The 27,257-nt window shown below is 40.6% G+C and overlaps 1 protein-coding gene across 7 annotated transcripts in view; it reads left to right on the top strand.

Moving 5' to 3' along the window:
* LOC134228053 (uncharacterized) overlaps positions 1-27,257 on the top strand; it is a 229,213-nt gene that overhangs the window by 23,185 nt on the left and 178,771 nt on the right. For 6 of the 7 annotated variants that reach the window (XM_062709817.1, XM_062709815.1, XM_062709814.1 and 3 more), the window contains exon 2: positions 12,171-12,973. In XM_062709817.1, coding sequence (XP_062565801.1) covers positions 12,840-12,973 — 134 coding nt within the window. In that variant the 5' untranslated portion in view covers positions 12,171-12,839. Of the gene's footprint in view, positions 1-11,954; positions 12,097-12,170; positions 12,974-27,257 lie in introns of those variants that run through there. The other variant, XM_062709816.1, reaches the window with a different exon arrangement.

Genomic DNA, 27,257 nt, shown 5'->3' on the forward strand with positions numbered 1-27,257 from the left:
CCGGCACCACACGCACAAGTCAACGCGGCTGTGATGTCGCTGGAAACGTTCGGCACGCACCGCGGTCCAACGACCATCGAGTGTCCAACGGCGAAATCGTTTTGGACTTGAGAAATCGGCAACCGATCCGTGGCGCGACGACGGGTGCGTTTCTCGGTATTATTATTCGATACATCGAATCCATTTTATTGGGGCCTCGGAACAAGTTCAGCAAACGGCGCGGCGTTCGCCGCTGCGGCCTTTCACAAAACATGTGCTTCCCATTCGTGGCTCAAGCTTGGCACAAACAGGAATTGCCAAGCGAGGGCAAGCTCAGCGCCGTTTGTTTGCGTGCGGGGACGGACGGGTCATCGTCGGCCGGCGGCGCGTGTAATGTACGTGCCTAATTGATGCTTGAAATAAATATCTAATGTATAAAAAATAGTGAACCAAAATAACAGTCAACGTCATTATGGTCGTCGTCGTCTTCGTCATCTTTGTAAACATTTCAACAAAATGGCCGACTTCCAAGGACTTTCCATAGCACCGGGCTTCGCTTCATTCTTGCTCTAACCGACATCGTTCCAGCATGTTGTGGGGCTTTTGGGGCGATGATGTTGCTGCTTGTGCTGCTTACTATTCACGGTGACGGGCAAGTGCCTGTGGTCGGTTGGCTACACACACAGCACATTATTCGTATCGCTATGCCGACTCCACTCTTGGTGCGAATGCCACGACTGGCTGGTATGGTGGTAAGACGATGGACGAAGCTGTTATTTTTTTTTCTTCGGTCGCTTACTTAGCTGTTGCAATTTTCTTGCGGACCTTCGCTTTTAGTAGTTTACTTCGTCCTTCCAAGAGAATCGACCGACCGGAATCTTTTCAACCGTATTTTTGCGCATTGATGAGAGGAGTTTGGGTGCCAGTTGGGCGGAGGAGTGGGCAAATTGGAGGCAATAAATGATGAAAACGAAATGTGCGTTGGTTTTTGCAGACAAACTTTGCACACCGAAGAAAAAATAACGGAGCTATACCCAGGCGTGTTTTGCGCATGGTTGTAGTCTGAGATTCCGACCAGGAAGATGACTTATCTGTGTCGGAATTGTTGCAACTTATGATATTTATTTATGTAGTATTTACAACGATTATTATAACAAAGGTACTTTTATTTTGGAGAAATTCTGTAACGCAGAGGAGGAACTACTGAAAAAAAAAACGAGATAGTTTTTCAAAAGGAATTACTGAAAAAACGGAAATTTTCTTCGAAAAATGGTAATCAAACCGATTTTTTTTTTACTGAATTGCAGTTTAGTTTTAATTCCTGGGATTAGTTTCTGAGGATCATTGAAGGATTTCCTTCGGGAATCTTTTTTAAAATATCACCCAATAAAAAAATGCACTACTATTCTGCCCATGATTTCATAGTTGACGTATCAACCATTCAAAATTTCAGCGAATTTGATGTTTTACGCGTTTACTAAAGTAATTCTACCGCTTCAACATTGATACGTTGCTTGTTCCAGACTTCATTCAAGTGTTTACGGGTTGAAATGTTTTAAATGTGCGATTTTTGTCCCTAAATTATTCGAAATGCGTGCGGAACTGCAATGGTTGTTACGTCAACTATGAGATCATGGGCAGTATTGCACTACAATGATTGGCCCAACTCTAGATCAAAGCCGTCTCGTCTATACCTTCTATCTGTTCATGGAACAGGAAACCATTTTCAATACAGAAGTAACTTAATTACTGATTGTGGTTGTCTGGGGTTGTATCCATGCCGCTAACAAGCAGAATACGCCAAATGGTATCATCTTGGCAACGACTTGTCACCCTCAGGCACATCAGCCGGTGTACTTTGTCTGAATTTCAACCGCTGACCTGTCTTTTGGTGCGCTAACACAAGTATCCTGGAGTTCAGCCAGTTTTTCACCTACTCGAGACTGTCTCCAGCGACCTCTAGCATTATGTCATTCACAAACCCGTCTATTTTTTGATCGGGCTGGAATAACAGACGTAACACTCCATCTTACATGATGTTCCACAGTACCAGTTCGAGGATCGATCCCTGTGGAATCCCAGCAGATACTTCAATCTATTGCCGACCAGCATCGGTGTCGTACAACAGTATTCAATCTTAGAAATAATTCCTCAGGATCGGGTACAGGTAGTCTGGAACTTTAAAATGATGGAGGAAGTCAGCTATAGCTTCCCCCTTGGTACTGTTGAAAGCATTTTTTTACATCTTGTGTAATCAATGCACAGTACCGAATGCCACGCCCATTTAATCCCCGCACGAACTTTGCTGTGTCCGTGACGGTCAGTATTACATCAACAGCAGATCGCCTTTTCCAGAAAACGAACTGATTACTTGATAAGCCAATAGCACAATATTACCAGTTTCTGCCTCTTCCAACAGTTTGGGAAGATACCTTCGGCAAATCCCAAACATATCCAGATCAGCAAGTATTGCTTGTTTGAGAACAAGGTTTGGGATCACATCTGAACCCGGTATCTTTCAAGGTCCGGTTTCAAGTTGCTTTTTGCAGCAGCGATAAGTTCATCGTTTGTCACTAGCGGTACTATATAGTCAGACTCGGCGTTGTAGGAGACCAAATCGACAAATCGTGTGTCGGAAACAAACCTTTCCACTAGCCTGGCCAACAACTCCGGAGACTTCTCATGGGTATTCATTCTTTAGTATGGCGATTAATTACTCACCACTTATTCCGTAGTAACCTTCTAGCGCAGTACCTTTGCGAGTAGCTCGGAATCAAATGCGATTTCCTCCTCGATGGTAGTCTGCCTTGTGGTTCTACGAGTGTTATAGTCAATATTGAAGCGAACTTCTCTAACTCGCTAGTCATAGACCCATCTACAACCCCCAATCCAGTTGTCATAAGACGAGTTTGTACAATCCCATTGAAATTCCACCACTTAATTGTATCTTGACAGATACGTGTTTTGTACAAACTCGTCTTATGACAAGTAAAAACATTCCACTAAAAAGCTCAAAATAATTTTCTTAACCCCAATCCAGGTTCGGTCTTCCAACCTGTAGAATGTTACATCGATATACGACTCTTGATCCTCTGAATGTCAATGCATGGCCGTCGTTCAGAAGAACCACATTGAACCTCGCGAGCGTTTCTAGTAGGATATCATCCCTGGCGTTTGTGAAACGACTGCCCAGACAACTGCCTCAACGCATGGGCGTTGAAGTCACTTGCTGTAACGACCGGTTTTAAGTCGGCTAACTTTGCCGCAATAAATATTCAGCAGGGATGCGGTACGAGACGGACAGCAAGGCAACATCAGTTTTAATCTCTGTATCCGACTGTTGTAGCAGCGTTTGAGCTCCCGCGCAGTAACTTAAGTTCAACTGTGCTAACTGCATATTTGGGCCCGTCTTAAGACCAGACAGGCCTGTCTACCGAAGGGGTGTTTGTTGTTTTCGCAGATCAAACACCTTGGTATAACCTAGAAGATGCAAGTCCTCTAGCTCCAGATGTCCGGGATAGCTTACTACAGCCCGGTCCCTTATAGACAAATGACTCATACTCATAACCGAAGCACTTGAAACAGGCCTAAAGTGATTGGTGTATGCTTACTGGGCATACTGACTACCCCACCTTCAGCTTCACCTTGTCCACAAGGGGTACTTGAATCGAGACCACATGTGATCCAAAAAAATTTCTTCGTTACCGAAGTGCGGTGTCCTAAATCTCCACTTCTAATCCCGCAGTGCATCGACCAGAACTCGTATTTCGGTAATCTCATATAGTACCAGTACATCCTCGGTCAACTTTTACACGGAATTTTTCAACTCACTCTTCTGCGTCCTGCGCGTCCTGAGATCTTCTACTAAGTCAGAGAGCTCCGCCTGTCATGGCCTTCAAGACTTCGACATAGCTCTTACAGTCAGATTTGACGATGATTGCCTCGCCTGTATCTCGTGGTTTGCCGCATCTTCTGTTTAATGCACCATTAGCAGTTTTTGTTTTTTTTCTTCGGCCTTCGCCTTTCTGGAATTGACGACCTCCCTCCAAGGTAGGCCTCTCCTTCCGACAAACTTCGGAACCTGCTCGACCTTACTGAACTTAGCCTTCGCCTTATCGGGATTCACGATCTCCCTCCAGGGTGGACCCTCCTCTTGACGAACTACAGCACCTTTTAATAAGGGCGGCTCTCTAATCTTCTTCAGGTCGACAACCTGCACCATCTTACTCAGCTTAGGAGTTGCACCGGTGGCGGCTATGCGTTGTTGCAACTCCGCAACCTGGCTTACCATCAACTCCTTTGCCTAAGAAAGGTTTCCAGCAGGTACTTTCACTCTTGCTTTGCCGCTGCGACCAGTACAGTCTGCTAAAAGTTCCGGCTGTTTTTCGAGTGATTATCAAGCAAGGACGCAATCCCATCCGGAATGTTCGTCAAGGTTCTAATTGTAGTTCTTAAAAGGCTCTCTCTGAGGTGACCTTGCCAGTGCACTGCAGTGGAGGGGTCCAGCTAATCGCTAACGTCTCAAACCCCTTGTAAGTTGATGTTTTTGTTTTCGAACTTGTAATTTTGTTCCCACGAGTTGCTCGGGTGAAGGGTGAACCACGTCAGGCTGAGGACACAGACAAAGCGAAGTTGTGAGACGAAGGAAAAGTTAGCGCTGGAAATTTAGCTGACTCGTATAACTGTTCTATGGAAATCACCTAGCCCTGGTAATGCCATCCTGAACAGAATATGAGCCAAGAGCGCACCTTGGTGTTCTTGGTTTTCTCTGAACTCTGAACACAGTTCAGTGTGCACTAGGTCGATACGCAAGCAAAACGATCATGGTCACTAAGATTCCTTAGATTTGGAACTATACAAAAACATACGAGCATGCTTGATTTCTATCAGTTAGATGCCCACGTGTTCCGTTACTAGCCGAAAAATGTGTAGCATGCCGTCACATGAATTTGTTTTCTACAATGTAGTAGTTGTAGATACAAGTTGCTAAGTTAGGCCAGTGCTCTTGAACAGTGTGCAGTGTTCAGAACGTTTTGAACACGAACACGCGTTCTTGTGTTCAGATGCATCTCAACCTGGCATACCAAAAACGAATAGAAGAGTTCGTCGAAGCGACGAGGCTGGCTATGTGATGCTTTGACGCTAGACATCGGAGTAGTTCTTAGTTACGTGTTTGGTTGAAGTAATCCAGCAAAAATATAAAATATAAACGTCTTGCATAGACTCTACAAACGCTTTTAGTATGTCACAGAACGCTTGCCTCGTCACTTCTCTAATCTCCAACTCGTCGCGTCTCTTCTATTCTCGTTCACTATAGCATCGGCCTCAGAGCCCAGCTTGACGCAGCAAGAGACATATACTGTGACGGGTGCCCATGTACTTCACAGACTCCGTTAACGGCCTGGCGAATTATATCCGAATAAGAGTATGTTTGCTGATTTTTGTTCGAAGGGGGAACGGGGGAGTTATGTATTTGATAGATTGTAATGTGACACAAATTCTGAGAGAGGGAGATTTGAAATCTTGCAACAGGGGGAGGGGGCAGTACAAATATACATGCAGATATATCTTTCGGGAATTCTTCCTAAGCTATAATCCAAATTTTCTCTGTCAAAAATTAGTTTGTGAATGCCTTTTAAAATTTCTCTTCGTGGATTCCATCCAGGAATTCCTTTTAGTGTTTTTCTAGCATTTATTTTGTTAATTCTTCCTAGAATACCTTTCAGAATTCCTCCGGATTAAGTCCCTATCATTTTTTGGAGAATGAATTATGAATTCGTCCAGAAATTATCGGAATGAATCTATTCAAGGAATTACTAGACGAATATAAGAAAGGGTTAGTGTCATTTGACATAACGACATTTGACATAATGGACATCTGGCATAATTTTGAACCGCTAAACCACTAAAATAAAGAAGATCGTTCTGCACCGAGGACATGTTCTGATAAAAATAAGATGAAAATAGTAATTTTTCGAAAAATAAAGGTTAAACGAAACGGCAAACCTACATCCGAGGAAGGAATCACATTCACCTTTGACTTATTCCAGACAAACGCTCACTTCCAAATAAAGAATCTAATGTCGAACTCGTTTTTAAACCTGAGTCAGTGCCAACCCGAACCCTGAATAAAAAACCCAAATTAAACCACCTAATAGTGGTACTGCCTTCCTCGCATTTAGCCAACACACCCACCTTTTTGGTTTGGTTCACTATTTTCATTATAACGTTTAAACGCAATGACCGATCGTAATCAAATTCAGTAGCGAACGACAAGGCTTTACCACTTTTCGAATGCTTGTTGCGAAAAAATCGGTTAAGGATTACTATATAAAAAGTTGTTAACAATTTTTCCCATTTTTTGTGCACATACATACAGACATACACACGGACGGACAGACATGTGCTCAGTTTGTCGAACTGAGTCAACTGATTTTTGCGAAAAGCGAAATTTATTTTTGGGTCGATATATGTGTCTAATTATATTGAAACATCAATCAATACTCCTGCAAGCATTTTTCTTCCTGAGAATTACTCAGAAGCTTGTATTAAATATCCTCCAGGATTTGGAAAATGTTCTTTCTTTTCGGAAAATTCTCCTAATAATCTTCTAGAAATTAATTCTCGATATTTTCTAGTTTTTTTTCCTGAAATTCCTATTCTTTCAAGTAAAGTCCGACAAGGAAAACATAAGAAAGTTTCAACTAAAAATAACTCAAAATTCCTTAAAAGATTTTGTTCAGAAGTTCTTTACTACGGAAATTCTTCGAGTAATTCCTCCGGGAGTTCTTTCAGAAATTCTCTCGAAAGTTCATTTCAGGAATTTGCTCCAAGTATTCTTCAGCAATTTCCCCGCAAGTTCCTATAAATCAATTCCCCCGGAAATTCTTTCAGATATTCCTCCGGAAGTTTTGTTCTGAAATTCCTACGAAAGCTTGTACTTTTTTCGTCTTTATTATCGAGACCGAGGCTGGCTCGTCTCGAGCTTGTACTGAAATTCATGCGGAACTTATTCAGGAATTCCTCCGGAAGTTTGTTCAGGAATTCCTCTGGAAGTTCTTTCAGCAATTCTTTTGAAAGTTGCTTCAGTTTCATCCGGAAGTTCCTTCAGAAGTTCCTCCGAAAGTTTCTCCAGGAATTTCTCCGATATTCCAAGGTTTCCTCTGATAGTTCTTCTAAGAATTCCTCCGAAAGTTCCGTCAGGAAGTTTTGAAGGAAATTCCGTAGGAATTCCTGGAGGAACTACTGGATGAATTTTCGGACGAATTTCTGGAAATAATTTCAAAAGTAGTGTTGGAAGAACTTTTGAAAGAAGCCCTGGAGAAAATATTTATATTCCTAGAAAAATTACCAAAAGAGTTCATCCGGAAGGAATTTCTGGAACAAAATATGGAGGAATGCCTGGAAGATTTATTTGAGGAATTTTTGAAACATATCGCCAAGCAATACATTCACGAGAAAGAATTACGGAACGAATTTCTGGCAGAAATGCCGAAGGAAATCCCAAAAAAAAATTTTTTTGGAAGAATTCTCGAATTTTTTTGAAGAACTCCTTAAATAATCAAGACCAATATATTTCCGTTCAAATCAAATTTTTCTAGGGAGTTACTGGAAGAAATCTTTAACTTACTTACTTACTTATTATTCCAATATATTATATTATTATCTTCGGTATTTTTACTTTTTTGACAATTCTTAGCGGATTTTTTTGTACGGGTTTCAGGAGGAATTTCCAAATTAATTCCATCCATCCATCCATTCCGACAAAATTTAGGACACAATCTGTGGGGAAAATCTCAAATCATCTTCTGGATAACTTCCTAAACAAATTGCAAAAGTATTTTTATGCAGATTCTAGACAACGGTACCGGTTTAACTTCATTTAAAACTAGTGGCGTTTTCCTAACCTTTATCTACCTGTGCACTGGATTTAAATCAAAGGAATTTATGTGCGGAAATGCATTGAACAACTAGATTTAAAATTAGCTTAAACGAATCTAATTATTTTAATAAACGTTTTGACAGTACTCAGGTTGGGACTTTTTAAAACAGAATTCAACATCAAATATCGTTGCCAAATACCGTTTTGACAAATAACCTTATGCGAAATAGCGCGCTTCTATTTAAAGAATAATTTTTAGATATATTTTCGTAAAAATTATCGTTGGAATTCCCATTTGATAAGAAATTAGTCTATGAGTTATTTTTTTCAAATTCCGTAGGAATTTCCAAGATGAATGTTGAGAGGAATTTCTGGCGTTTACCGAAAGAATTTTGGAAATATTTTTGTGGTGAACAGTGCTGCAAAGTGTCACCGTACAAGTCACGCAAAGCGTGACAATAACAAAATCCAGGTCATGTGTCAAGTACTCAATTGTGATGCTCAATGTGGATCTCACATGCTTGGTGTAACGATCACCATGAAAGTGACATTTTAGCAACTAGCGCATGGTCACTCACCATGTCTTCACTTCTTCTGCCTGTGATCACCAACATGAATGATAGGAAAACTTTCCTGATGTTGTGGTTGTCATATCCATGTCATCTTGACTATCGTGATGATCACTTGACCTATGCGGTGTTTGGTTCGAAATCAACGCTCGACAGCAATGGAATAATCCACTTAGCGGAATTAATGGATTTTTGCTGTTATAAAATGCATGAAGCCAAAATAGAATTTTGGGAACATTTAAGTGTCTTTATTGTTTATATTGACTTTTTGTGCAATATTTTAAGAGGTGCTATTAAAAGAAAAGTACATACATAGTTTTTCCAAATTTGATCCAGACTATCTTTTGAAAAAGGCCAAATTTTTTTTATTGATTTTTTCAAATGGATACAATTAAAAAACGACGCATCCTACAAAAAAATGTTGAATGGGTGACTATCGCAAAATCAGTCAAAGTTTCTAATAAAGATATCGGAAACAATTCAAATTGAGCCCTACACTGAAAAAAAATCAGTTTCAACAGTTTCAAAAATTTTTGTTAGAAAAACTTTTTTCCCTTAAAAGTGTCAAGCTTGCGATGTATGGACGGTTGGTAGGGAACATAATCACCTATCTTGAGACACAATTTCATACAAATCAAAAAAAGCGTTTTTTCGCAAATCGAGTTTTAATTTTTGAAACTGTTAAAACTGATTTTTTTTCAGTGTAAGGCTCAATTTGAATTGTTTCCTATATCTTTATTAGAAACTTTGACTGATTTTGCGATAGTCACCCATATAAAATTTTTTGTAGGATGCGTCGTTTTTGATTGTATCCATTTGAAAAAATCAATAAAAAAATTTGGCCTTTTCAAAAGATAGTCTGGATCAAATTGGTAAAACTTAGTTAGAGCCATTCACAAATACGGCCCATACAAATTTCAGAACCCTCCCATACAAAAATACGTTACGAGAGGGTGGGTGGGGCTTTAAGCCCCCAGGCCCATTTTAGCGTTATGAAATTTTTGAATGAACCCTTAACTTAACTATTGATTTATCCAATTTATCAATTAAAAAACGACGTCATTCCAATCAAACGACAACAAAATCAATCAATGACGGTGCTCACCTGCACTTTTGATAGCTGACCGACCTGATGCTCTTTATGGCTCTCAGCTCGTGGTTGTCAGTCTGGGTACTCACGCGTCAGCTTCTACATTTCACGATGCGCCTGCAGTGATTGTCAGTAAAGAACATCATTTAAAAGCGTGGTGGTTTTTGTTTTCATTTCGGATCACCTGGTGATGGTCACGACATTTCGCAAGACTGTGGTGAATCTCAGGAAACATTTCCTGAGGAATCGATTGAGTCGGATCATCAGAATCAAATTCCAGTTTTTCAGGTTTAAAATTGGTTCCTATCAAAATCGTATAGTAATCCGTACCCGATTTTCTCGTAACAATGTTGCATCGTTGCATTCGACAGAGGACAAAGTCTAGTTTTGAATTGAATTTGATAACGACCAGTTAATTATTCGGGAAGTTATGGAGAAAATGGTGGGTTTTTCAATTAGTTACGTAGAAAAAGTAGGCAATTTTTATTGGTATGCATCTTCCTTGACCTGATGTAAAGGTAACTAACAGGTCCACGTATAGTTAATACATTACAATTACATTAAAACGAAGTGTATCAATTAAAACGAGAGTGGCATGATCACTGCTATGTGGATTATTTAGGTTTATTTTTTAATTTTCTCTGAAGTAGGTCTTTTTGGTAAGTCATTCTGTGTTTACTTGTCATTGTTTATGACATTTATAAAACTAAAGGACGAACTTTTCGGAATCGAAGTTTTTTTTACCTCGCATTTCCTGGGCACCACTATCAATACTGAAGCAACGAGCAGCAACATGAGAGTTATTCGTTGTGTTTTTGTTAAGATTGGTACCGTCAACTGGGGGGAAGATGATCATTTTTAAGACAAAACATGCAATAACAATGTGTGTTTACATTTTAAATCGGAACAAATATTTTCAAAACATGTACTGCTATACGTTGCAATAATCAACAACTTTAGTTTTCTGAAATGCCTTCGCATTTATTTAAATAAATTAAATTATCACACATTTTTTGAATAATCTGGTTTGGGGTGAAGTTGATCAAGACAGCTCTACTAAAACCATTATGACCTAGTAGTCAAAATACACTATGTTATTTGTATGAATGTTGAATTTACTACGTAAAGAAGTCTAAGAAGCCAATATTTGTAACGAAAATAGCGTCATTTATGACTATATCTCTCTTTCTTCCACAAAATACATTTTCATGATTATAATCGAAAAACTCGGATTTCTACCTAGCGGTAACATTACTTGAACGGAGAATATTGTTGACTACCGTTTCATAAAAAATTTGGCACTTTTGACTGACATATCAAATGATCATCTTCACCTCAATGATCATCTTCCCCCCAGTTGACGGTACCTCTGAAAATGCGAGGCAATTTAGTTTATGTTCTGGACAGTTTCACCTTAAACATGGAACAAGGTTTCCTGAAATATATATTAAATTTTGTTTAAATAGCACGTAAAAGGCCCAATCGAAAATAGTTCTTCCTAAACAGTTCAATTGAAGATACTGAACAGTGTTATAATATTAGCAGGTATTATAAAATACCATCTATTTATTTATTTATGTAATTTTCTAACACAAAATTACTTCTGTCTCATGTTTAGATTAACAAATCAAATATAAATCTGCTTATTTCATGCTGGTATGACTAGATGCAGGTGGGAATTATGAGAGAACACTTGATCGAAATTGAAAAACATATCATCTTGAAACCATCGCGAAATATGGTCAGACCTTTTCGCACAGATCTCGATTTCTATTCACAACTACAGCACTGTTTGCCTCCACTACGTTTCCATCATCGTTTCAGCCTTTTTCTCCCGTCCTCAATATTCGTTCTTCGTGAACTTGTTTCTCTCTGTCTCTATGGCACATTAGCTCTCCGGCACAAACATTCCGGTTCTTACTGGAAAAGGCAATGTTCCTACACTCTGCTGAAAAAATCTGTTTCGTGGAACAATTCGATGCCAAGAAAAGGCAACGCCATAGGATCTCGTTCCTGGAGTTTTATGGCGTTTCAGTGGCAACAGCAAGAGGAAGAAGAAGAAGAAGAATAGGGGAACAAAACGAGCCCGGACTGGAAAAGAACGGAGCTCCCGGTAATCAACGCGAACGAGGGAGGAAGGTAGGGTGAAAAGAAGAAACCTGAAAAATAAATGGGAAAAATAACAACACTTCGCCGAGAGGAGGGTAGCCAGCGAGAGTGGAACGCGCGGTGGAAGCCATCAGGTTCAGAGAAAACACAGTCAGAGAAGGTGCCTGGCCAGTCAGCCAGTCCCGCCATTCGGATGACCCCGAAACTGAAAAATAGTGGAAGAAAGTTGCAAAAGAGAAGAAAAAAGGTGCAAACGAAAAGAAGACCATAATTGTGTGACTATCGGATAAACAAGTTTGATACCCCATGTATTCGTGAACGCAACTCTTGCCTGTCTGCCTGCCTTGCCTGCCTGCCTTTTGGCCCACCGGACCCGATCCGATCTGATTTGATTCGGGCTACGGGGCTCGGGAATACGGGGTTTATGCGGATTTGTGCTGAGTCACGGAAATCACACTTCTCGCGTGGTCTGAAACTTATCACATTTCGGTGCCGTGATAGATATATGTTTTTAATCGCGGGATTTTTTTCTTGCTTGCAGGTGCAGACGGTGATTCCGGGTGGTTTTCTTCTTTATTTCGTTGTTGCAATTAACGGAAACAATCGCACACCGTTTCACGGAAGGATGATGTGTCCTGCCGGACGACATCGATGAAACGCAGCCGTGATTGTGTAATGGATGTGTAAATAATGAAATTCTGTAAATAAATGTGTATAGTGAGAAGCTCCCCACAAGAAAAAAAAAAGTTGGTATATGTGAAATTCGGCTAGTTTTCTAAACATAGTAGCTATTGCGTACCAATCTGAAATAATGAAGTGAATTGTGCGCCTTTCACTGATTGTGTGGGAAGTGGATGTAAGAAGCGAAATCAGTCTTAATGAAGAGAAGAAAAAAAATCTGCTGTTTTAGTGATAAAAAATATAAAATTAGCAGCCCATGAGGAGTGTGGTGAATTGGCAAAAGCATAAGTCGCGTAACAGCAGGTTGTCTACTGGGGAATATGTTCCCCGAAAAGTGAAATGATGATGAAGCTCGTGAGTGTCACAGTTTTTGGTAGCCGAGCTTGAATGAAGGTAGTGGTGAAGAGAAATAATTATACTTCAAGGCGACGAGAAGCCAAAGAAGAAGAAGAAGAAGAGCAAAAATTGCATTTTCCAATCAATCAACTGTGTGAACAACTGGGGAAAAATATGCTGACTTCGGAATGAGATGGAAGCGGCTATACGTTCTGTGCAGCAGGTTGGGCCACCAGGCCAGAGGGCCGACACTGGCCCTTCGCCGCAGCCTCCTCCAACGATGTCATTTCAGCAACGTGTACCACCCGGTGCTACGCAAATTCATAGGTAGGTGGAACGATTTTTTTTCTGTGGTAGAATAATTAATGATCATTCAAATCATGTCTAAATTTTTATATGGATCAACCAGTTGCTTATCTAAGAAAAAAATCTAAGAAGTCAGAAAAATTGACATTTGACAAAAAAAAATAATATGGTAATTTGAAAAAGAAATTCTGTTTTTGTCATAATTCGTGTACTAAAAAATTGATTGTTGTTTAAACCGGTTGGTTGGTTTGAACCTATTTTTTGCGAGTGGGGTGGATTGCTTAGAGACGTTTCCAGCGGTAACATACGTGGCTATTATAAGCAGACCATGCTGAAAGAGCCAATTTGAAATCCTGGTTCAGTCAAGGATATTTTCTGTGTGGTAAGTTCTGACGACTTACCTGGATCTGAAAGTATTCGTGCTGGCTGTATGGTATACGAATGCATAAATGTTAGCTTGGCTAATAACCATCACAGTCACAGAATAATAAGCTGTAAGACACATTTGCCTGGTTATAGGACTCAATGCCAATTGAATAAAAAGAAGAATTATTCAACGAAATGTACTTGGTTGCATTAATATTACTGAAAAAATAAGCTTTTCCTTAACCTTCCGCGACTCGTTTAAACCTTCATAACACGAGAACTCACATGTTGTAAAAAGTACAACAAGTACAAAAATCCGTTTTTTCATAACAACGTGATTTTTTCAGGAAAAATATAAATGGAATAGATAGGCAGGTATTTTCGTCTGTTCGTCATAGTCTCGAAAACCAATAAAAGAGACGCTTTTTTGTAAAACTCATACGTACCAAATCGTAAGCTCAGGAGAAACGTTCTGCTATAGTGGAGTTTTAGCAAATGCACGTTGCTTTCGTTGGTTTTAGCCCCTACGACGATGGACGGAAATACCTGCCGTGTTCCTACTACCATAGAGGACATTTTTTATGTCCAATGGATCACATACTGGTCTTCCGGAGGAACCAACGGAAAACAGGTAAAAAAAGTGAATTTTCTCAATAAACGCCATGATCAGGGTGTCGACTCCCTGGGAAAACCTGGAATTATCAGGGAATTATGTTCTTGCTGTATTCACATAATTTATTCAAAGGTTCAATTAAGGAGTCGTAAATACACGTTTATCGGCGTAGGTTCATCGAAGAGCTGTAGCCTATCAAGTAAATACACGTTTTAATGCAAGAATGTTTAATGCATATGTCATGTGCCGTCAGTGAGTCACAAAAAAGCTGTCAAACAACTCTTCTTACAATTGAAGAAGGAAAGAATTTGTTTCTTGTTGACTTGAACACTGGCGAAGTTTAACTGGGGCACATAACACACCAAATTGAATATTTTTCCTCAAATTTGAACATATACGCTAAGATTTCTCTTAAAAAAAAGGATTTTTCACCAATTTAATATTTTTTGTATGAATTTTTGAAAAAATTCTTGCAAAAATTGACGAAAGAATTCCTGGAGGTTAAGAAATATCCTCGGAACTTCTAATTGGAATTACTTCTGGAATTTATTTGGGAATTCTTTCGGAAGAAATAATTTTAAAAATCCCGTTAGATCAGCCGGCCTAGGGCCGAAAAGCTTGTTAATAAAGACAAATAATAAAAAAAAATCCCTTAACAATTACTTCATTAAATCCTCCGGAAATTCCTCCAAAGCTTCTTCTCCAGGTATTAGCTTAGAATTCCCATACGGATTAAGAAAATTATTTTGAGCTTTTTAGTGGAATGTCTTCACTTGTCATTAGACGAGTTTGTGCTATCTCATTTAATTCCACCACTTGATTGTACCTTGTCAGACACGTATTTCGACCTCAACAGTAAGGCCGTCTTCAGTGTCTTAGACGGCCTTACTATTGAGGTCGAAAAAAATCAAATATCAAAGCAAATATAGAATTCCTTCGGAAGTTTCTCCAGGAATTCCTTCGGAAGTTCCTCCAGGAATTCCTTCGGAAATTCCTCCAGGAATTCCTTCGGAAGTTTCTCAAGGAATTACTTCGGAAGTTCCTCCAAGAATTCTTTCGGAAGTTCCTCCAATAATTCTTTCGGAAGTTCCTCCAGGAATTCCTTCGGAAGTTCCTCCAGGAATTCCTTCGGAAATTCCTCCAGGAATTCCTTCGGAAGTTCCTCCAGTAATTCCTTCGGAAGTTCCTCCAGGAATTCCTTCGGAAGTTCCGCCAGGAATTCCTTTGGAAGTTCCGCCAGGAAGCCCTTCGGAAGTTCCTCCAGGGATTCCTTCGGCAGTTCCTCCAGGAATTCCTTCGGAAGTTCCTCCAGGAATTCCTTCGGAAGTTCCTCCAGGAATTCCTTCGGAAGTTCCTCCAGGAATTCCTTCGGAAGTTCCTCCTGGAAATCCTTCGGAAGTTCCTCCTGGAATTCCTTCGGAAGTTCCTCCTGGAATTCCTTCGGAAGTTCCTCCTGGAATTCCTTCGGAAGTTCCTCCTGGAATTCCTTCGGAAGTTCCTCTAGGAATTCCTTCGGAAGTTCCTCCAGGAATTCCTTCGAAAGTTCCTCCAGGATTTTTTTCGAAAGTTCCTCCAGGAATTCCTTCGGAAATTCCTCCTGAAATTCCTCCGGAAGTTCCTCCTGGGATTTCTTCGGAAGTTCCTCCTGAAATTCCTTCGGAAGTTCCTCCTGGAATTCCTCCGGAAGTTTAGCCAGGAATTCTTTCGGAAGTTCCGCCAGGAATTCCTTCCGAAGTTCCGCCAGGAATTCCTTCGGAAGTTCCGCCAGGAACTCCTTTGGAAGTTCCGCCAGGAATTCCTTCGGAAGTTCTTCCAGGAATTCCTTCGGAAGTTCCTCCAGGATTTTTTTCGAAAGTTCCTCCAGGAATTCCTTCGGAAGTTCCTCCACGAGTTCCTTCGGAAGTTCCTCTACGAATTCCTTTGAAAGTTCCGCCAGGAATTCTTTCGGAAGTTCCGCCAGGAATTCCTTAGGAAGTTCCACCAGGAATTCCTTAGGAAGTTCCTCCAGGAATTCCTTAGGAAGTTCCTCCAGGAATTCCTTAGGAAGTTCCTCCAGGAATTCCTGCGGAAGTTCCTCCAGGAATTTCTGCAGAAGTTCCGCCAGGAATTCCTTCCGAAGTTCCGCCAGGAATTCCTTCAAAAGTTTCGCCAGGAATTCCTTCAGGATGTCGTTCGGAAGTTCCTCCAGGAAGCCCTCCGGAAGTTCCTCCTTCCAGGAATTCCAGGAAGAACTTCCAGAGGAAATCCAGGAGGAACTTTCAGAGTAATTCCAGGAGGAACTTCCGGAGGAATTCCAGGAAGAACTTCTGGAGAAACTTCCGGAGGAATTCCAGGAGGAACTTCCGAAGGAATTCCAGGAGGAACTTCCGGAGAAATCCCAGGAGGAACTTCCGAAGGAATTTCAGGAGGAATTTCAGCAGGAACTTCCGGATGAATTCCAGGAGGAACTTCCGGAGGAATTCCAGGAGGAACTTCCGGAGGATTTCCAGGAGGCACTTTCGGTGGAATTCCAGGAAGAACTTCCGGAGGAATTCCAGGGAAACTTATCTTATTTGTCTTATTTGTTTTATTTGTCATATTTGTCTTGTTTGTATTATTTGTCAAATATGTTTTATTTGTCTTATTTGTCTTATATACAGTCAAACCTCCATGAGTCATATTGAAGGGATCATCGACTCATGGAAATGTCGAGATGAGGAATAGCAAATCTTTGGAAAGCCGTTTGAAGGGACCATCACAGTAACCCAGAAAATATTTTTTAATATGGCATAATTTGCTTCCATGAGTCGATATCGAGTCATAGAACATCGACTCATGGAGGTTTGACTGTATCTTATTTGCCTTATTTGTCTTATTTATCATCAATTGTTTATCTCATCTCATTCCTATTCACAGGATTTTGTTTTTACACGATTTTTTTTCGCTCGTATTTTTGATCGTGTGACTTCAATTTGCCACCAAACTCTTCACAACATGTTTAAAAAAATCCAGAATAAATCAAAGAAAAATCACGTGATAATTACGTTAAACATTTAGGATGAGTAGAAAATTGAGAAAATGTAAATTGTGTTAAAACAGAATCCAGTGTATTTGATTTCATGGTATCTTCGTGTTTGCATATAGGAATACGCTTTTTTTAATGTCACGCTAGATACAAAGTTGACGTACTCTCTATCGCTCTCATCGCTCCTTTCCTGCCAAGCGCCACGAGAAAATATTCTGTTGGCTGCTCTCTCGAATTGGTAATTTTTGTATAGAACTTGTAAAGCTTGGTTGAAGTCAAAATTTTATTTTATTACATCAAAATGATCGTTGGAAAAATTCAAACTTTTGTCAGTTGGGTTTTGCAAAATTCGGTTCCTTTATGCCACAAATCATCGGAGAGAGGTACTGAGAAGCGAAAATTTCAGTTGTACAATAGTTCAGTATTTAGAGCCTAATTCAAATTTGGGAAATAGTAGGTCCACTAAATATTGTAGGAATATTCCTTGATATATTTCAAAGAGATTGTCAGTTGAGATAAGCGAAATTCGTTCCCAATTCCGAGGCATAGGCATTTTAGTACGAAAATAGCGCTCTACCGCGAGAGAGCTTCCCTAAGACCTCATTTGGAGAATTAAACTTAAAAGTAACACTTCGAAAATTAGAAAATCACCCGGTCATAAGAATGGCTTGTGCTACCGAGCAATTCCAATAAGACATCGATGGAAAATGATTTGATATCTGTCAAAAGTAATCTTGCTCTGTGAGCAGGGTTATTCAATAATTATTGAAATGTCACTTTTATGTTTAATTTCAGTTATTCTCCAAATGAGACAGACCCTATGAATGAGATAATGGGAGAGAATATTTGTTAAAATTGTAAATATAATGTCTTTTAAGCTAGTTCAACAGTGTCTTAACCCTGTACAATACAGTTTTTTGTTTTTAGAACAGGAACAGAATATTACTCAATTTTCAATATTGTTTTATAAATGTGTGGAATTTTGAAAATTGACTTTAAACCACATTTAAACATGCATTGAAGTTTATATTATTGATCAACATCAAAAACTTTTTGAAATCTCCGTCTTTTGAGCGTAGATTTTTTTTAAATACCCCGTCTTTTGAGCAGATTTTGAGCGCCCATAATGACAATAGACATAAAAATGGACAGAATGATTTGATTTGGATAATAAAATGGCAAAATTGACCTTAAAATATTACGAAGTTAGTTAACATTGGACCTCTCTGACTATGTATGATCGTAATTCCCTCCGATTCAGTTGAAACAGCGTCTTCTTAGACATGCAAAACTGCTTCGAACGGAATTATGCGACGGTATCGTCAAACAAAAGCCTGGTGCAGAAGTTTCTACTCTCTTCAGAGTCCCGCCAGTAAACCTTAAAAAATACTTCACATTTTTTCACTTTGTGACACTAGACACACTACTACGACGATTTTTTACGCGTATTTTGAAACGTAAGCGTATTTTCTGAAAAACAATTTGGTCAATTTTTTTACGATTTTTACGCGGATTTTTATATCTATCTTCCTTTATAAAATGCTCGCGATTTTTTTACGTCGGTTTAGAGGTCCAACCAGTTTTTTACGTAGATTATGAGTTCACGCGCTTTATAAGCAATATATATAAAAAAATAATGCGTTGTCAAAATCGAATGGGTCTGTATGTCGTTTGTCGAACCTTATCCAGCACCAAACGCGTTGTTGACTCATTTGTAATATTTTGCTCGTAAAATAAAGGCGAAAATTGATTCATATCAGATTATTCATACATTTGATGTTGATATTCTCAGTTTCCTCAGGGATTTCCGTTATGATTTGTGATCATTTGGATCTGCTACACTTGTACAAGAAAATTATTATTTTTTTGAGCATATGAGGTTGAATTGGTTTATGCTACTCAATTAGGGTTTGATTTGGTACTTCATATTACTGTTTCAAATATATATTGAACTATTTACTAACTTACATAGTTAAACTCTGTTTCAACTCATTATTAAAAATTCAATTGGACATCGTGTTCCAACTGTAAACCGACCAACTATAAATATATTCATATAAAATTTATTTTCAATAATATAAAAAAAATCGATCGCAATAATCCGCCTGAAACCGGTTTGGCGCTTTGCGGAAAGTTTGTTTCATACATTATTCATAACCGCTAGCAACTGGTTTTGCGATAACTGAGATGAGTTGATTGGTAGGCGCAGTTGGAAAACACGATGAAAAAGAAGAGAAACGAAACCACAAAATAAAGCGAGGACGACGAACGGCAGACGGCCACGTCTCTGTCTGGCCTGCTAAAGAGGCATACCGAACTGAATCTGTAACAAAGTTGTCCGCAGCACTACACGCTGCTGGATGTCGTATACATTGGCAGTGGCCCCACTATTTGGGGTGTGCGATTTTCTGGGATTTCTCCGTCCCGTCCGGTATAAAATAGTAAAGCAATTAAGTTTATTGGTCGGACTTAATAATCGCGTAAAAGTGGTTAACTCAAATCACGTCCACTCTATAAGATTGCGCACCATACGACTCAATCATCGCTATGAAATCGCTAGCCAAGCCAAAGCAAGCCTTTGCGGTAAACTCTTTTCCACAGCAGTGGCAGCGACAAGCCAGTTGACAAAGCTGTACAAAGTCATGCTTTGGGTTTGGACGGGCTTCGACTGGACATGTCTAGCATACACTGCTTCGCTGCTGCTAGCCGGCTGGCAAGCAACAAGAAAACGCATTAAGCTGCCGGTTTATCTTTCTCATTTGAATGAATGCCTTATTGAATTGTTTGAATTGATTGTGCGCGTCTCGAGGGAACCTTGAAATAACCCATCCATCGCACTCGTTACGGGTAATGACTTGAAACTCTTGAAAGTCCCACACGGGCAGCCACACGGGGTCGGTTTTGCGTGTGCGGCTGTCGACAATGCAATCATATTGGCGTTTCATTCTACTGTCTGGCGAAGCATCTGGGTATTGGTTTTACCGCGAGTTGTATGTGATGCTTTTCAATAAAAATATATAATTTGGCGCGTATGTGCCCTACTATGTTGTTTTAAAGAAAAAAGCGATAAATCATCACACGGAAATTGTAAAAGTCGGAATAGTTGAGTTGTATTTTATATACTGAGCTAAACCCATTATTATTATTAGTTTCTGTAGAAAAAAATATGCACGGTGTTACTATGAGGAAAATATTATTTGAAATAAATCAGTATCACTGAAATCAACCAACCAACCTCTTTCACGTCATGGGTGGACGAGAATGTTCTATCGGAGGATCTAGAATAATTTTTATTTATTCGATATTTTTTTAGTGCAAGCTCAATAATAAACCCCTTCAATGTCTGCACCAAAATGACCAACGATAGTCCGTTTTACAATTTAATGTATGTAAAAGAGGAGAACTTATTTCGGGTAGTGGGTGTTTTTTGAGATACTGATTTTTTATAATAAGCTGCCAAATCATGCACGTTGGAACTGATTTCTTTTTTGCTTTATTTTAGTGATTTTTCAATTTATAACTTGAGTTTATCATCTAAGATTCGACTCATCCGTTTGAATATTTTTTTTGGGAACTGGTCATCACCTTTCTTTTGATGTGGATTGTACTTGGGTGATGAGTCTTGGTATCGTCTGTGTATTCGACTTGCATACGAAGTGATGCACAATGGATGATTTGCCTCGTACCGAACTTATTCGCACCAAGAGCCTCATAGATTTAGATCATTGACCCATAGACATTCCCGCCCGTCCATAAATACCTTTGATTTAAGAAACAAATGGAAGCATGGGATTGTCTCTGCAACCCCAATGTGCACAGTCCATGGGTTTGATTCCACGACCTCCTGCGTATGAGGCAGAAGTGGTAGCCATATGATCATCAAGCCCGTTCGGTTCGAATACATCCCGGAGACTTTCGATAAAATCGAAAAATTCGAGGATTTAAATGTTTTTGTTTTCGAAAAATAGTCAAATTTTCAAATTAGCATAACGTTTAATATATATTTAAATTTGATCGTAATCTCTGTCAGGTGAACCATATTATTTTTCGTGCTTTGACATCAAAATGTCAAAAACGAAAAATTTTGAGTTGTGTCAGTTTTACACGAAACCGTCTCCAAGGATTCCCGGAAGAATTTTTGTATAGATTTCCGCAGATATTTTCGTAGAAATTTTCGTTTTAAGCTACGCGGGAATTTTTGGAGTGAGATGTTTGTATTTATGTAAGATATTAACCAAGTATTCCGCCTTGAATTTACGAAAGAATACATAATAAACCGCACCGGCTCTCATAAGGTGGCAGATCGTTGTGTGATGCCAGGGAAGAACTCTAAGCGATCCAGACGGTATGAACAAGACTCCATACCACAACTGCTGTTTCAATTATAGATTGAAATAAGCTAAAAAAAATCCGGAAGATGAACCTTAAGGTCTGAGGGAAGCTCTCTCGCGGTAGAGCGCTATTCTCATACTAAAATTCCTCTAAGAGTTCCTCCGGAAGTTACTCCAGGGATTCCTCCGGAAGTTACTCCAGGGATACCTCCGGAAGTTACTCCAGGGATTCCTCCGGAAGTTACTCCAAGGATTTCTCCGGAAGTTGTTCGAGGAAATCCTCCGGATGTTCCTCAAGGGATTCCTCCGGAAGTTCCACCAGGAATTCCTCCGGAATTTCCAGCAATACCTGAAAGAACTTCCGGAGAAAATCCCGGAGGAATTCCCGAAGGAACTTCCGAAGGAATTTTCGAAGGAATGCCTGGAGGAACATCCGAAGGAATTCCTGGAGGAACTTCCGGATGAATTCCTGGAGGAACTTCCGAAGCAATGCCTGGAGGAACTTTCGAATGAACTTCCGAAGGAATTACTGGAGGAACTCCTGGTGGAACTTACTTTATTTGTCTTCTTTGTCTTATCAATCTTATTTGTCTTATTTGTCCCATTTGTCTTATTTGTCTTATTTGTCTTATTTACACCAGCACCACTGTTATTACCCAAATCCTTTTCAAAGCTTGTGTGGAAACCTTGTACAGAAATCCTCTCACGATATTTTCAAATGTTGTTCTAGAAATGGTTTATGTTTTCATTTTCCAAAACCAGCTTGAGTTTGTTTATGTTGATCTCCTCATTGCGTGATTGGTTGGCGCTGCTGCTGTTCTCTCGCCGAACCACTGCATGAGTGATAAATTTCTTCCCCATTGTTGCCAATTCCTTTTGTTCTCCGTTTACGACAAATTCTAAAGCAATTGTAAACTGCATAATGATGAAATAATTTTGGCGACACTGACAGTGTCATTCTGACGGCTTGAATTGGTCAATTTTCTCTCTCAGAGAGTGCTACCAGGTGCATAACGCCTAGGTCCTTCACGGCGCAGCTCCTTTCTAATGGTTTGTTTGCAATGTGATAGTCCCAAACGATTGGATTTTTTCCTGGTGAACGATATGATGGTGCACTTCTCCACACTGATGATCAGGAAATTTTGTCTACACCAATCCACAAATTTGTCGGTGAACATTTGGAGCAACCGACAGTCATCTGATGACTTAACGAGCCAATAGATTTTGCAATCATCGGCATAGATCGCCCTTGACGAAATCTCCTCTATTAGTAAAGAAAAAAAAATCCAATAACTATTTGCATATCAATCAAAAGTAAGATTAAAGATGCTTCAAATAATAAAAAGTATACGGCCCTTGAAAAATTATGATATTTCGTGATATTTTTTTTAACTATTTGCTAGATATGCCAAAATATGTAAGAAACTTTGCAGTGTAGAGAAGCGTCCAGAACGGGCTGGAAGATCATTCCTTTCAGCTCATATTATCCATAATGGCTGTTTCTTACACTACATATGTACATCATAGAGGAGGGAGCTTTGAAAATCTTGACAAATTATTTTAAAATTCCTGATGGTTGGGACACTAAACTCCAACTCTGAAGTGGAAATGCCGAAAAATGAAAATGTCAAATGGGCCATATTAATAATTTTTCGGACTACATGCACGCAAAAAAGCGTTCAAGAATGCGCAAACTTACAAGATCACGGTGTATTTTAAGTCACAGTTTCTGGGAAAACAGACTGATGTTCCCGAATCTTGCCTCCGTAACGCTACAGGCAAATCCTGACCCAACGAATACTTTCCCCAATACCCAACTCCGTGGTACTTATGAAGGTGTCGCTGAGTCGGGGTCTCTTAATAAGTAAGTGCTACATCAACACTTCATTCCCCTTCTCAAGTTACGGTGAAGATGGGCGTGGCCAGAAGTAGTAATCCTCATGCTTTTGTGATTTTTATCCTAAATTGAAATCAAGGACCACACCCACCTTGATTTCTGATAGCAATCTGAATAAGGATTTCAAAAGAAAAACATGAGTATCACAAGTTTCCAATCTACGAAGTACACCGTAGCTATGCTAAAAAGACTGATGTTCCGGAATCCGTGACTCAAATCACGACGTTTTTGCTGCTTAACGAATTCGGGAACGCTTTGTGTGTATTTTCTGAAACGAGCAAATTCATCATAACTTAGACTAGACCATTCGCCATATTTATTTAAGATAAAAGAAATATTGGCAAACCGCACGCTACGTGCTGTGGTGCAAAGGGCCGACTTGAAAGATCTCCATCCTGAGCGTTGTCCAGCTATCGCTTTAACCTGTTGCCAGGTTAGATTTCGGTCGACTTCTTTTATTTCTTTATTGTGGCTTCGCTGTCATGAGCCTCTGGGTCTGCCTCTGCTGCGATGTCCTTCTGGGTTCCAGTCTAATGCTTGTTTACGGATTTCGTTTCCGCCCCTACGTAGAGTGTGTCCGATCCAGCCCCACTTCCGATCCCGAATTTCTGTTGCTATTGTCCTCTGGTGACAACGACGATGGAGCTCGTTGTTTGAGATCCAGTTGTAAGGCCACCAGGCCCGAATTATATACCGCATGCATCTGTTGATGAACACCTGCAACCGTTGAGTGTTCTCCACTGATACACACCATGTTTCGCTAGTGTATAGCAGCACAGATTTCACGTTAGAGTTGAAAATTCGTATTTTGGTGTGTTCACTTATCTGCCTGTTTTTCCAGATATTTCTTTAACTCGCAAAGGAAGCCTTCTTGATCCGTGCGCCTATGTCGATCTTGGTACCGCCGTCTGACGCCATTTGGCTAACAAGATATTGGAAGCTATCAACATTCTCCACTGGTTGCCCGTCTACTGTGAAACTGGAAGGGGTCACCGTGTTTACATTCAATGATATGGTTTTGTTGACTTTGATGACTAAACCTGCAGAAGGGGAGCGCCCGTCAAGGTCGTTTAGCTTACTCTGCATGTCAGAGCGCCGTTGAGCGAGAAGTGCAACGTCATCAGCCAATTCGAAATCGTTTAGGTGCTCCATGGTTATAGACTGCCATAACAGCCCGCGGTTTGGTTCACGGTCAATCGCACCGACCAGAATCTCGTCGATTACGATGAGGAACAGTAACGATGATAGAATACATCCTTGCCTCACACCAGCTACGACCCGGATAGGGTCGGACAAGACCCCGTTGTGCAGCACTCTACACGAGAAAGCCTCGTACTGTGCCCACATATGCTCGTGATTGTGACGGTCGAAAGCTTTTTCGTAGTCAATGAATACCAAGTAAAGGGACTCTTGGAATTCGTTAACCTGCTTCAGAATGATGCGGAGCGTGACAATATGGTCTACATAGGATCTTCCGGCACGAAATCTGGCCTTCTGCCGCCGGAGAGTCGCATCGGTCTTCTCCTGAATCCGGGCTAGGATAACTTTGCATAGAACTTTGAGAACGGTACACAGCAACATAATGCCTCGCCAGTTATCGCATACAGTCAGCTCACTTTTTTTTGGGCACCTTCACTAAGATACCTTGCATCCACTCGACCGGGAAAGTTGCGGTGTCCCAGATATCGACCCATGGGGCTTTATTAGATTTCATGCTTTGGATGGCTGTTTAAATCTCTAACAGTGATGGAGCTTCGGTATTGACGCGTTTTATACGTCGGATCCTAGGCAGATCATGCTGAGGTGGTGGTGGCCTGGCTGGCACTTGAAAAAGTTGTTCGAAGTGCTTGAACCAGCGTTCCAGCTGATCAGTTAGGTCGGTCAATAATTGACCTTTCGCGTCTTTCACAGGCATCGTTGCATTCATCTTCGCCCCAATTAAGTGTCGTGAGATATCGTAGAGGAGGCGAATGCCGCCGTTTGCTGCTGCTCTCTCTCCTTCGTCGGCCAGAGAGTCTGCCCACGTTCGCTTGTTCCGTCGACATGAGCGTTTCACTTCCTTTTTAAGAGCGCGTTGACTGGCTAAGACTTTGGCTCCTCTTGTTTTCGATCGCTTTATCGCGGCTTTGACTTCTCTTCGCTCCTCTATCTTCCTCCAGATCTCATCGGTGCTCTATTGTTTTCTCTTGATGCGCAGTTCGCCCAGATTGTTCTCGCTGGTGGCGATGAAGGCATTCTTGATGGCGGTCCATTAGTCTTCCACGCTACCACCTTCTGGAATATCTGCAGCACGCATCTCCATTTCTTCAACGAAGGACCGTTTCACCGTGGCATCTTCCAGTCGGCGTGTGTTGAACCGTCGTCCAACTCTCTCCTCCTGCCGACGAATCCGCGCCATGCGCAGGCCTATTTCGCCGATTTGGAGGTGATGATCAGACGCGATATCGACACTACGTTTATTCCGTACATCAAGAAGGCTCGATTTGATTTTCTGTACAGTCGTCACGGGAGAACCACATGACCTTGTGAACCGGTCGATGAGGGAAGAGCTATCTCCGATCACCATGTCGTTATTACCAGAAAATTCTGCGAACAGCTCTCCGTTTTCGCTTATTTCTCCGAGACCATGGCGTCCCATAATGCGCTCATGGTTCGAGTTGTCGAATCAGATCTTCGCATTGAAATCACCCAAACAGATCTTGATATCACCCATATTACATTGTTATGAACTGGGAAACAGGAATTTAGTTATACAAACTAATTTGTAAATGTAAATACGCTAAAGGGTCCATTACTAGCACGCAAGAGGGGGGGGGGGCATAATAGGCACAAGGAATATGTGGAAATGAAACATGTAAATCAAATGGGGGGACCATAATACGTCGCCGACGTTGCGTATTATGAACCCGGTGGGGCCCATAATAGTGATACTAGCTACATCATTTCAAAATGCTTGCCTCAGTAGTAAAAATGAATGTTTTGGCAAGTTTTATGTATGAAACACGTTGCCGATACATGTTGCTTGTCATTTGGTGCAGCAGAACTACTATTTGTCAAGAGGCTCGCTCTAGCGAAGCGACAGAAGAAAATTTCAGTCGTTAAGGGGTCCATTACTAGCACTTATTCCCTACTTCCCTGATATGTGTTGGAAGGCCTTTCGACCTGGCTCAATACACAGAGCTTAGATGGCTGCTGATCGCAGATTGGATTGACTGGATTGTGGTGAGTGGATAACGAAGATAAAGACAAGTGTGCTGCCCATGATCGCATATTTGTAACATTTGCATTTTGGTTGATTTTGTAAATCGTTTGCCAATTCTCTCCACAGATAAGCAAGATAGTAAATCATATTCTACTGTTGTGTAATTAGATGCAGTAAATTGAGCATTCTGAACGATTCACAGGCTTTTTACAAAATGAACAAAGATGCGAGTGTTACAAATATGCGATCATGGGCAGTGTGCATCCCGGCATCCGATTGAGAAGAATTTCAGATTTCTTATTTTTGAGCACTAGCCGGCTGCTCGATGAGGAGGGCCCTCCGGCGGGATCTAGTTTTTTGAGGTCACGATGGCTAGCCATGTTGCTACTTACCGAGGGTAACGAATTCGGCTGAACAAAAGGCTTTCTGGCGGGAAACGGAAATGTCAGGATCCTCCCAGAAATGACCGTTGACTATTCTACCGTGTTGTGTAGGTACCAAGCTGCGATTTCCCAAGCGGCACCGCCCACGTCGTCTTGAATCACGGAAAACCATCGTATTCTGCTCAATCAATGCCGTCGTGCCAGTCCTAATGGTCATTGGGTCGCGGTTTAATACGTCCTTCGCATTCGGCCAGAGAACCTAAGCTTCAGACCATTATTCGAGCTTTGTATGGAGTTTCTTTAAGATCCGCGATGTTCGTCACTGGGTACGAAAGGAATGCACCGAAAGTAACACAGAAGCCGGGGGGGCAAGCCAGAGTAAACGCGACGTGTTCTTTTACAAGAGTCGCGTCGCATCGCTCGTCGCGTTCACTCTGGCATCATCCTAAATCTCGGGTTATGACCACCTAGAGTTGAAAATAATTTTTATGTTGAATACTCGATTTGTT

The sequence above is a fragment of the Armigeres subalbatus genome, chromosome 3, assembly GCF_024139115.2.
Source record: "Armigeres subalbatus isolate Guangzhou_Male chromosome 3, GZ_Asu_2, whole genome shotgun sequence".
In the NCBI taxonomy this organism is placed as follows: domain Eukaryota; kingdom Metazoa; phylum Arthropoda; class Insecta; order Diptera; family Culicidae; genus Armigeres; species Armigeres subalbatus.